Below are 12,872 nucleotides of genomic sequence, written 5' to 3' on the forward strand. Positions count from 1 at the left end.
CCGGCCAATCCGCGATCCGCGGGGGCGGGGACGGCGTCGTGCAGCCCCGCCCGCTCACAGCAGCCTGATTTAAATCCCGAGGCGCTGCCTCGCAGCCCGACCTGTGCGGCCGCAGAGACAATAATGCAAAGTGCTATGTTCTTGGCTGTCCAGCACGACTGCGTACCCATGGACAAGAGCGCAGGCAGCGGATCCAAGAGCGAGGAGAAACGGGAGAAGATGAAACGAACGCTGTGAGTACGGCTTTTTTCTGAGATCCCCTGCTCATTCCTGACGAGTTCATTTTCCGGATAAATCTCTGGCCTCGGCTTTAACCTTGGCAAAAATTGTACGCTGCGCCTCTGCAGAAAAAAAGTCAATTTATTAAGTAAGATTAATCTGTGCCATGTACTTATTTTGCGAGGAAAGGGCCACCTGGGTAGAGTTTGGGAACTGAGGGAAAACCTTGACATGAGGGCGGGCGGTGGTAGATGTGCTAAGATATTGCAGGTTTGCTTTTTTGTTCTGCATTTAGACGGGAGGAAGGGGAAGTAAAAAGGGTCAAAATGCAATGTGTATGTGTGCCAGTACTCCGTGATGAATATATTCATTTTGTATTTGAAATATAGGATAATTTTTTAAAAAAGTAAAATAAAATGACATCAGAATCCTACGCTGAAACCCATCCCCACCATGCCTATGTTGCATTGTGAGCTCTGATCAGCTTGCAAAAGTGCTGGATGGAGATGTTTTGGCTGATTCCGAATATATTCCTTTTAGATCCACTTTTGTATGTTATTGAGCAGATCTCACCTAGTCACGACTGTGAAATAAGTAATTGTTCTGCAGTATCTGCTTGAAGGAGCATTGTGGGTGGGGAGAAGGGGAGCGCTGGTGGGGGACTCAGTCACACACACCGCTTTGTGCTCAACCTCCGCCGGCTCAGTCCACAGCTTCCTGCTCCAAGGATAGGAAGGAAAGAGCGTGAACAGGCTGAAGGCAGTTTCACCGCTGACCTTTTCATGAAGCGAGAATTACTGCAGAAGTGTGATTAACCTTGCAGAGAAACTGCTGCCTTTTGTGGACGGGAAATAGCATCTGCCTATTTCTGCAAACTAAATTTATGCAAGCAATATTTATTAAAATATCCTAGTGATTTTAGGTAGTCCCAGCCTTAGTTGAAAAATTAGGTTCTGAATTCAGATGAATGACGGAAATCGTGTTCAGTACATAACCTGCTGGGTTCAAATGTTAAGGGGATTAGAGTATTACTTGAGTCTCGGTTTATCATATTTGATTTGACTGTGGCCACTAGGTCACTTTATTCAGTAAAAATTCCTTCAGCTGCAATAGCATATTCAAGCATTGCCATTTAATGAATTTATTTTTTTTCTCTCTCTCTCTCTTTGAAGCCTAAAAGATTGGAAAACCCGTTGGAGCTACTTTTTGCAGAATTCTTCCACTCCTGGGAAGCCCAAAACCAGCAAGAAAAACAAACAGCAAGCTTTCATCAAGTAAGTTGGGAATTTTATATTTGCAAATATGAATACCTTATTACTGAACTGGAAGGGGAACTCTGACGTGCACGAGCTAATGGGTGGAACTTCTCTCGCAGGCCTTCTCCTGAGGAAGCACTGCTGTGGTCAGAAGCCTTTGATGAATTGCTAGCCAGTAAATGTAAGTTGATCTCTTGAATTCAGCGCACTGAAAGTATCACAAGAGTCTAGAGAGGTTGTGTACACATCATAAATGAGCAGCTTGCAGAGGGGAATTTGACTTTACAATCTGTAGCAAAAAAGCCTGCTTTTCTTTCCTCTGTTTCTTCTCAGCATTTAGTCATGGAAATGCATGTGGTATTCAGCCTAGGTTGACAAGAAAAATTAGCCTAAAAACTAAAATGACAGTTGCCCATAGTTAAGGTTGAGTCAGCTTTTCCATTACATGAGCCCTAGTTACCAGAGAATTTATGGCTGCCCTATAAATATTTATTTTTTCATTAAAAGCAAAGTTAAGTATATTTTTGTAGCAGAGTACCATTTTGCCGTCTAGCATCTTAGACTTTAAAAAGTTAAATTCTGAGGATTACAGGTTTGAGTGAGGATCTAAAATATTGCTAATGCTAATATTAGACAAACAAGGAATTATTTGGGCACTCAGTTGTTTACATTCTGCACATAATTTTCTCCCCTCTTCAGATGGTCTTGCTGCATTCAGAGCTTTTTTAAAATCCGAGTTCTGTGAAGAAAATATTGAATTCTGGTTGGCTTGTGAAGATTTCAAAAAGACCAAGTCACCCCAAAAGCTGTCCTCAAAAGCCAGGAAAATATATACTGACTTCATAGAAAAGGAAGCTCCAAAAGAGGTAAGAAGTTCCTCATTTCGAACAAATTTAGACATCCTTAGCACCAAAGTAAGGCAAAGGAATTGCAAGCATTAAATTAAGTGCAGGTCAAAAGAGCAGTAAAAAGGGTTTCCCTTCACTATCCTAATTTTCAATTAAGTTTAAGTTTCTACAAATTTGACTGGTGAAGCTCATCACACATTATATTTTTATTTTCAAATATTAAAGTTCAGTGTCTAACTCAGAATACCATATAAACCACCTTTTTGTTTGTTTGTTTGTTTTATTTCAGATAAACATAGACTTTCAGACCAAAACTCTGATTGCCCAAAATATACAAGAGGCTACAAGTGGCTGCTTTACAACTGCCCAGAAAAGGGTGTACAGCTTGATGGAGAATAACTCTTATCCCCGTTTCTTGGAGTCAGAATTCTACCAGGACTTGTGTAAAAAACCACAGATCACCACAGAGCCCCATACTACTTGAGAAGAAAGAAGACATCCAAAAATGGGGAACATTTCTTTCTTCTTCCTAACGGGAAAGGCTGGGACGTGCCAAAAAGACTGACCTTGAATTCAGCCTGAGTGGACAGGAAACATCACTCAGAACTATTGATTCAAAGTTGGGTAGTGAATCAGGAAGACAGTCTAGGTTACTGGTATCAGAGCAGCTTCCTGTGCAGTGTGACGAACATAGAGAGGGAATAGTAGCTGAACGTGGTATATGTCACTGGAAAAGCAGGAGTGTGACATGAAGATACAGTGTAGAACTATTGGTCCAAAAGCATTTAAAATCAATAGATCTGGGATCATGTGGCCTTAGCTAGCTGGCTGTACATCTTTCCCTAAATCACTCCGTGTTACCACATAGTGGTTTTAGTTTTAGATTTTTAGTGTTAAGGAACATTAAAATGTTTACTGTGTGTAAGGGTATTGAAGTTTTTATGACTACAGATCATCAGTACTGTTGTCTCGTGTATTGTTGAAACTGCAAGGGTCTGTTTGAACTGTTAAATGGTGTGTGAAATAGAATGAGTGCTATTGTGTAGAAAACTACAGTGTCCATTATGAGTGCCAAAAACTGTCTTGAAGGCAGCTAAGTATTGAAATGGTCTTTGAATATTTTAATAAATTTATTTTGATAAATAATGTCATTGAATACTTTGAGCCCAGGTGTGATTCGGTTTTATTAGATTTTTGGTACCTGGAAATATGACAGATTCAAGGAAAAATATTCTAGTAAAGAAGAAACATCACAGTTGACCAGTTTTATGTCCATTTCGTGAGCCCCAACAGTTCATAGAACTGAGAAATGATACTTGCAGGGAAGACAGTCTCTTACTTGTTGAGCCTGTAAGCATTGTGTGGGCCTAAGAAAATCAAATCACTCCCTAAACCTCTCTGGGTTGAAGCTTTCTAACATAATCTTATAAAAATCCAAGGTTGGTTTTTAATAAAAATTAAAGCATTTACTTAGAGGCCTTCATGAGTTCTAAGGACCAACTAAAAAATATAATGTAGAGACAAGGATCAAATTTTTTCACATCACTAAATTTCTTGATCAAGAAGCTAACCAGGTGAATATAAAACGGCATGTTTTATTTTTACCCTTGGTTCCAAGCTCTGCCAAGGTACCAGCATAAGTTCTCAAGAAACTTACCTACAAACTGCATCTCACACGATGGATCAATACAAAATCTCAGAATTTTCCTCAATCTCCTGCCTTCATTTGACTATGAATCTGATTATATTACTCTAGATAAAGGCAAAAGAAGTGTGCACTTCTGTTTCCTAGACTTAATCTAGCCATGTGTTGTTTCCTAGTTGAGAGGGAAAGGGCTTCAATCTCTTAGTTTTCAAACTGGCTAATGTAAAAAGGAATACCCTTTCCTTCAGCAGGCTTTTGCAATCTCCTTTGCTCCCCACCTCATGCCTTCTCCCTGGTATCTATGAGGCAGTAAGGGACTTTAGAAATTGTAAAGCACTATAAAGTGCTTTTCTTTCTGATTTACCAAAAGGAAAAAACACTGCCCGTAGTCTAAACACTGTTTCTATTGTGATTGTTCTATTTCTCGCGTTCACCCGAGGTTCTGGCAGCCAGCACAAGCTTCTGAGAGACTGCCTTGTCCACGCCTGCGTCACCAGCAACCGGCAATATAGAAGATGCCCCATCAGTTTTTGTTGAAGAAATTAATTCTGAAGGGTCCCTGAAATGGTGACATTTCTTCAGAGAATAACTGCATCTGTATGACCCTTGATTTGTAAATGTTTTGTCCAACAGAGAAACCCAGGGTCACTCCATCTGTTCACTTTACCACCAAGTTCTGTTTAGTTCACCTCACCTTTCCCTCCAGCTTACTTTCTCAGCATCCTGGTCAGAGTGCCACCATCTGAAGCCTCGATGGGCACAGTTGTCTCACTCTCCTCCCACCTGATGTTTCTTCTGCTTTCTAACCTCTAGGTATTCTTTTCAGACACAAACCTGATCTTGTCTCTTATTGCTTATAAATCCTTGACAGGTCTCCCAAACATTAGGATAAAGGTAGGACTCCTAAAATGGCCTGATACCTGCAGGGCTTTACCCTTCCTCACCTTCCAACCATGTCTACATTTCCCCCAGCTCTCTGTATGAGCTGCAATGGCCTACTTTGGTTCCCTGGTAGGTCCCATGCCCACTGACCCCAAAAAGGCTTTTGTACCTCATTGTTCCTCTGCACAAAGTACAAGTTTAGCTGTTTGTCAGCACCCTCCTATCAGTGCAATTGTCACTACCCCAGGGAGGTCTACTCTGACCTCTTTACCCAACCCTGATCCCTTTTTAGATGACTTCACAGCCCCAGGTTTTCTGATTTAAAACACTTAACAGTTATAAATTGTCATTAATGTTTATAATTATATGATAATCTTCAACTATAGTATAGATTCCACCATGAGGACCTTGTGCCTTTTTCTATTCACTGAATTCCAGTGAGAGCTACAGAAACAGTTACTGAATGAATAAATGAGTCTTATAAGCAAATTCTAATGAAATAAGTATCTAAGACTGTACAGAAAAATGAAAACAAGATCTGGTGGTTTGGTTTAGTTTGGTTGGACAGATGGGGGTCTTACTATGTTGCCCAGGCTGGTCCCCAACTCAATCCTGCTGCCTCAGCCTCCTGAGTAGGAAGCGCATGCCACTGCACCCAGCTTTTAAGTACAAGATTTTAAAAGCTCCACTGGTTGGAATGTCAAATTATTTGTAGAACTTTTTCATTTGGAAAAAAAAAAAAAGCAACACTTCTTACCAGACTTACTGTTTTCTGTGACTTTTGACCTTTAGTACAAGTAGAAGCCAGATTACAGTAAAGGGTGGAGGACTGCTAAAAGTACAGGCTTTATTCAGGTGACATTTTCCAATGTTCTCTAATGTGGAACAAACCAAAATAGATTTAAGATTAGAGACCACAAATCTCCACAAAGAAATGTTACTTAATGTTCCACTTTCCTTGAGTTCACATGCACTTAGGGTCCAGCCTGTTTATTTTGATAATATTTCACTGCTCCTATATTTTAAGTACAAGGATGTTCCAAAATACAGTGATTTCATACAGTCACACTGAATAGAAAATTGCATGTTAACTATCACATGAACACAGAGAGGTAATACATGAGCTTCATTGAAATCATTTAAAATGATCACCCAAACTGGGCATGGTGTGCACACTTATAATCTCAGCACTCTGGGAGGCTGAAGCAGGAGGATCACAAATTTGAACCCAGCCTGGGAAATTTAGCAAGACCTTGTCTCAAAATACAAATTTCAAAAGGGCTGGGGATATATAATTTAGTGTATAGACCCTAGGTTCAATCCCCAGTACTTAAAAAAATTTTTTCTCACAGGGAATGGGTCTATAGTAGAAGTATTTTTGTGGTTTTTTTTTAATCATAATATTTGATCATTTGGAGTTGAAGAGTAAAGAAAAGCAGTGGTTATCAATTTCTCCATGTCAGGGGAGCTATTGCAGGAGAGAGTACATTGTGCATTCTGGCAGTGTGGAGACTAGGAGATGTCTTTCCAGTGCCTACCATCCTTCTTACTTTGTTTTCTTATGTTAGCCACAAATCACAGTAAAAGGAATTATTCTCACTTTATAGAGAATATCACCATTATTGAATGGTGAGCTTTGACATGCACACAGAGATCTCCTGGGTCTGGCTCAAACGTCTTTTTACTTTAGAAAAAAAAATGGAGGAGTGGTTGAGACAGGCTAACTATATAGTTAAGGCTGTCCTTGAACACACTATGTAGCCCAGGCTGTCCTCAAACTCATGGCAATCCTGCCTCAGCCTCCCAAGTGCTGGGATTACAGACACATGCCACCAAACTTGGCTAGAAAATTATTTTTATTGATGGCAAACATAGTCTAATTTTTATATCTTGGCTAGGGAGCAGCTTGGAGTTGCTTGAGTAAAATAATTCAAAAGAACCTCTTCTTTAATCTACAGGATAAAAAAATAATCACCAGGAACAATATGTATTTTTAGTCTGCTCTAACTGTAAATAAAGGCCTAATACTAACATCTTTGATTTCATGACCAGACCACACAATATGTGAAGGACAAGATACAGGATGAGAGCAGAAATATAACCCGGAACTAGGTGACAGAAAGCCTTAAATCTCCCTATGCTCATGGCTGAGATCTTTGGGAATGGGATACCAATTTCAACTAAAATTTATGAAAATAACTTGGGCAGAAATACAAAATATAGATTGGAGGCAGGGAGATGAGTTAAGAGACTGCAGTAGAAACTCAAATAAGAAATACCAGCTTCCTGAGCCAGGACAGTACAGTACAGTATTACCAAATAATGCTGATGAACACTGATCTAAGCCACACAAGGATAAAGCTAAAGACACATGAGACATGTTTCCTGTTCTCTAAATTGTATCAATTAATTAGATGATGGACTATAAAACTGGCTGATGAATATAAAAATTAAAATGAGTGGGCTATGATTGGTGATTCTCAAAAATGAAATGGATCTCTGGTGTGAATAATCTGCAATAATACATAAGATCCTAATAAGATTACTGACATTTAGAAATGGGAAGAAAGGAGCTAAAGGTGTAGGGAAGGTGGGATGGGTAGGGGAAGGGTAATAGGGAAAAGAAAAAGACGTGAGATAATGAAAAGATGGAAATAAAGTGTTTGTAGATGGGGAGGGGAGGAGGGGGTGAAGGGAGGGCAGGGGCAAGGGGAAAAAATGAGAATCAAGACTTGTCATGTAGAGGTACAAGATCCCAACAATGAATGTAATTGTACTGTATCCCTAAAATGTACAAATAAACTCAATTAAAGCTGAAAAAAATAAAAATAAAAAAATAAAAAATGAAATGGAAATAACTTTAGCCAGAATGAATCAAGAAACAAAGTGAAGTGGCATTTTAAAAATGAAGTGGTATTTCTAAAATATGTAGGATTTAGTAAAGATAAAAAGATGTTGATTCAGGTGGAGATTTAGTTTAAATAAAGGAAATAAAAAAGGGCAGGCTCACATCTTGCATGCTGCTACAATATTTTGTAAACAGACAATAATGGAGATGTATCTTAGAAAGCTATTCCATTAGTTTTGTGTTTGGCAAATAGTTATGAAGGGCTTCTCTGGTCAAGGATTGTGTAAAAAGAAATAGGTAAAAGAAATGGTCATCTTTTAATGGAAATAAACAGAAAGGCTAGAAGTTCAAAAACATAACAAATCTACATTTACATTTCATTTTTCTTAAAAATAGATTTCATAAGGTCATCAAGCATTAGCTTATTTCATAAAGTTGTAAAGATTTGTTGAATCATCCTTCATAATATCCCAGGCATTTATTTTTGTTTCTCTTACTACACCCAGGTGCTTACTTTCTGTGGCTCTAAGCCTCTCACCCAGATCTCAGCAGTTCTCAGATGCTGGATCCTGCTTCCAATCGAGTCCTTTCAATGCTGCTTGAATGTTGACCTTCTTGTGTTTCTCTTATACCCAGAGAAAAGTATTTGAACTCCCTGGTATCTCCAAAATTAAGGTTAGCATAAACTCTGATGCCTCAACTTAAAAATTCCCTATAGTTTGATTTTATCTTTCTGCTCATTCAAGCTAGTTTTCACTCCTGTGAGAAACATTTCATGATGGGCTTTCTTATTACCCTTAGATATGTTTCACTATTATTATATCAAAATTTCCCCTTGTTTAGAAAACCATTATCTCTTGCCTTGAATATTAGTCTTTTTTCTTTTCTTTTCTTTTTTTAAGATAGGGTCTTGCTATGTAGTTCAGGATGAGCAACTATGTAGTTCAGGATGAGCAACTATGTAGCCCAGGCTGGCCCTGCTGCCTCAGCCTCCCAAGTGTTGGGATTACATACATGTACCATCATAGCCAGCTTTAAATTATACTCATTTTCAAAACTCACCTCAAATTTCTCCTCCCTGAAATATTCTTAAAGTGTGTCAGTCTTATTTCCCAACTTTATGCTCAACAATAACTATTCCTATTTGTTCTATTTAATTTTCAGGGCAACTAATAAAGTTTCAGACATGGATAATAGTACCCAATGTGCAATGATAATCCTATAAGTAGTTTATTAAGAAAGTCTTAAGTAAAAATGCGTGCAGTGACATAAATTATTTCATTTAAATATGCTGCACTCACAAAACTATGATGTTTTAGGGGATTTATATAATAATTTTTCCTTTTAAACTCTACATTTCTGCTTTGCAAATTTAGAGGCAACTAAAGAATGTGGATCTTGGTAGGGTCTGTTATAGTTTATATCTAGATGTCTCCCCAGAGGCTCATGAGCTCATAGGTGGAGCTTTTGTGAGGTAGTTGGATCATGGGGGCCTGGAAGGGTCTATCTCCCTTCTTCCTTTGCTGTCTGCTTTCTGTCTGCTATGCTGTGAGCAGTTTCCCCTCTGCCATGCCACCCTGCCTTGGAGCCAGCCAACTATGGTGTCAACTGCAATCCAAAATAAAGTCTCCTTCCCTAAGTTGTGGGTACCAGGTATTTTGTACCAGCAATAAAGAAAGTAACTAAAACAGTGTTTTAATGTCAGGTTTTATCAAATCACAAATTAATCTGCTATTTACACGATTTTAAAAGTGCACTGACCCATATGGAACCTCTCGTAGGAGTAAGGCTGTGTGTTTATTTTGCTGGAGTATATCTAAGACATGTATAGACGTCACGCCAGTATCAAAATAATGAAAAAGAAAATTGAAACAAGTGGGAAAGTGAGAAGAAACTATTTCCTATATTCTACTTTGGGGTGAGGAGGATCCTGATTTTTTTTTAAGAAATTCACTTGCAACTTTGAATTTCATGGGCCTATTCTCAGCCCTTTCACCAACTACTCTGCCTTTAGCTGCAGAATGCAACCTCAGGTAATCTATAATAAGAGCATTTTGAAACTGCATTATTGAAAGAACTATGGAAAGTACGAAGTGTGCATGAGCTGTAGTATAGTCCAAGAAGGATGAGATATAAAGCCTTGGTTGGAAAAGCAGATGGTACTTGGTAGACCTTTGCCATCTCTGCAGGGAACCTTACAATATCCACTTCCATTTCAAACAAAACAGTATATTCCCATATCATTGTGGCCATTGGGCAACCTAACCTAAATATCAGGACTTAAAGTTCTACTTCTTTTGCATTTCTTCTAGCTCTGCCTCAGAACTAAAACCTACATATGTCCTACAAAAGTGGGGTCAAGTTTACTGCACATGCTACAGTGCACTGTTTGTATCATTGAAAGCTCTAAAAGGTTGGTTATCACTGTTGGATAACAGTCTCTGAAAGTACTAGTAAGCATAAGAACATAATTACATGGCTGAAGAAAATTAGGACATTTTTTAGTAAGAAGAAAATGAATATTTGTACACAATTGTTAATGTCAGTGACTCAATGCTAAATTTTTATGTGCATTTTATATTTATCCTAAAATTAAGGTTAGCTGAGATTGCAGGCATGTGCCACCATGCCTGGCCTCTTCATTTTCTTAACAGTGCAAAAATGTTTAATTCTGACAAACTCCAATTTATCAATTTTTTCCTTTTATGAATCATGTTTTTGATATCAAGCCTAAGAAATTTTTGTGTGGCCCTATGTCCTAAAGATTTTCTACTTTTCTCCTAAATTTTTTGTCTAAAAGTTAAATGTCTCACATTTAAGCATCTATTCTGAATTAAGTTTCATGAGGTATAAAGTTTATTAATTTATTTAGCCTATGGAAGTATAATTGTTCCAGCACCATTTGTTTTAAAAGTCTTCCCTTGCTCCCTCTTCCCCCAAGAAGCAAGAAAAGCCTGAGACAGGCAAGCACTAAGCAATACAAGAAAGCGTTTCAAAGAGGAGACACTTGTAACTGGATGTTCAGTAGAACTGGACATGCAGATCAGCATGAGACAGGAGGGAACAGACCATGTAGATCCTGGAGAAGAATCTGTGAAAAGCAAGATGGTCTGGAGACAGCAGCATTAGCAGCTGGGTGATTTCAGGCTCTCAACCACGAACTTGGCTTCAAGTTGCAGAGTGCAAACTTATGATTAAAATAGAAAAGGAGAACTAAACAGTCACTTGGAAGAGAAAACTAATTGTATGGCTGGTATTAAACAACTGAAACAAAGATTGCGCCAGGCTGAGAAAGGCTGTCTGTCTGCTGAGCTGGACAACCACATCGTTAACAGGACATTAGAGAAAAGATCAACAGTCTGCAGCTGGACGTGGAGGATCTCACCAAGCAGGGGAACAGCTTGAGTTAGAATGCTTAGTTTTATGTTATGGCAGAAAGAGAGACAGTTACAAGCCAAGTGTGGTGATGTACACCTATAAATCCAGGACTCTGGGGGGGGCTGAGGCGGGGGGATCACAAGTTTGAGCCCAGCCTGAACATCCTGGTGACTTAGTGAGATCCTGTCTCAAAATTAAAATTTTTTAAAAGGCTGCAATGTAGATGAGTATATATTCCAAGTTCAATTACTAAAACAAAGAAAAGAAGGAAGGAGAGAGAGAGAGAGAGAGAGAGAGAGAGAGAGAGGGAGGCAGGCTACAAAACAGCAGAAACATCTCAAGGAAGAATTCCCACAACCCTGAACACAAGGATGGGAAATACAGAATTCAAGAGGAAAACATCACACTAAAAACCCCCTGGAAGAAAGCCACAGGTTGAAGGCTCACTCTACAGATGAACAGGTTAAGACACTACTCCCTGAAAGGGCATCTGTGGATCAATTCTACCAAGAAGATGACCGCCTGACAAAGAAAGTGTGCAAGAACTGCAGAAGAACCTTCTGTCATGCCTGTTCAACAAACAATTGACCTTTACTTCCAGTGTCAAGCCTGAGTGAGTTTGCAATCACTGTCCTATGAGATGATGATGCAGAATTCCACTAGCCCATATTAAGACTGGAGGTCAAGACCAGGACCCAACATTCATTCAGAGACATTCCCTCCCTGTTTCAGATGTCAGGATCTCCTAAAGTTCAGTCCTTAGACAGTTAGAAAACCCAAACTTCTACCCAAATGAAATGCATAAAATGTACAACACCAGGAATGAGCCCTAAGGTAAGTGTGGACTTACGGAGATAATGATGTATCAGTGTAGGTTCATGATTTTACAGCAAAAGTGCCATGGTTGTGCACGACATTGATAATAGGGGAGGACACTGACAGTAACTATGAAGGCAAGGAGTGTGTGGGAAAACTCACCATCTTACTCTTAGTTTTGTCCTGAATTTAAAACTGCTCTGAAAAATAATTACAGTCTTTAAAAACAAACAAAGAGAAAAAGCTAATTGCCTTTGGGCATGTTTTTTAACCTAAGTCTCAGGTTTTTTTTATTTATAAAATTGGGGTATATTAATACCTATTTTACTAGCACAGATTAGGTGAAGTGGTATAAAGGTCTTAGAGCAGTACTTGGTACATAGAAAACTGTCGGCAAAAATGATTCAAAGTATGGGTTGGGAGTTGAATATTTGAGAGTCACTGGCAGGGGTCAGCTCTCAACAAACAAGAGCTAACCTTCCAAGGCTTTATCATTTTCTTATTTCATCTCCATAACTCTCTTTACCTTAGGATAAATCACTCAGATTTCACGGAGTAGAATTTACTCTCTTGGAGGACGCATTTTATATTTGTAATCTCCCAGATATTTGATCTATTAAAATTTATATTGAAATTTTTCTCTGTAGACAGTTTTCCTACTTTTTTCATTTTCTCTTCCTCTGACAACATGCGTTTCTCCACATGGGAGGGAAATTAAATATATCTACATGCTAACATCTACCCCTTGGACATTTATAATACAATTAAGACCAGAGAGAGGATTTTGAGATAAATCAGTGCCTCAGAAAAAAAACAGCAACTGTAAAATATAATAATGAATAAATTAATCAAACACTAAATATAACAAAACCCTTTCTTTTTCAGTGCAATAAAAGTTGCTTTTAAATCCTTTTTCACTGCCCAGGTAGATTCATGCTGCTAAGGAACTGTGGTTTAATTCAGCCACACTCTCAACGTGT

At 38.6% G+C, this 12,872-nt stretch overlaps 1 protein-coding gene across 1 annotated transcript; it reads left to right on the forward strand.

The window, feature by feature from the left end:
- Nucleotides 1–60: 60 nt before the first annotated feature.
- On the forward strand, nt 61–3,418 carry Rgs2 (regulator of G protein signaling 2). The gene is made up of 5 exons (XM_010608756.3): nt 61–233; nt 1,392–1,493; nt 1,595–1,656; nt 2,175–2,341; nt 2,613–3,418. Exons 1-5 carry the CDS (start codon nt 124–126, stop codon nt 2,805–2,807), a joined length of 636 nt encoding a protein of 211 aa, XP_010607058.1. The 5' UTR covers nt 61–123; the 3' UTR covers nt 2,808–3,418.
- The last annotated feature ends 9,454 nt before the right edge of the window (nt 3,419–12,872 follow it).

This window comes from Fukomys damarensis, unplaced genomic scaffold, assembly GCF_012274545.1.
Source record: "Fukomys damarensis isolate Sample0158 unplaced genomic scaffold, DMR_v1.0_HiC HiC_scaffold_11, whole genome shotgun sequence".
NCBI classification, from domain to species: Eukaryota; Metazoa; Chordata; class Mammalia; order Rodentia; family Bathyergidae; genus Fukomys; species Fukomys damarensis.

Bases quoted from the DNA above. Each gene is read 5' to 3' on its own strand.
- Rgs2 (XM_010608756.3), top strand. From the start codon at position 124: ATGCAAAGTGCTATGTTCTTGGCTGTCCAGCACGACTGCGTACCCATG. The intron at 1,494-1,594 runs GTAAGTTGGGAA...CTTCTCTCGCAG, and splicing joins AAACAGCAAGCTTTCATCAA to GCCTTCTCCTGAGGAAGCAC. The intron at 2,342-2,612 runs GTAAGAAGTTCC...GTTTTATTTCAG, and splicing joins AAAAGGAAGCTCCAAAAGAG to ATAAACATAGACTTTCAGAC.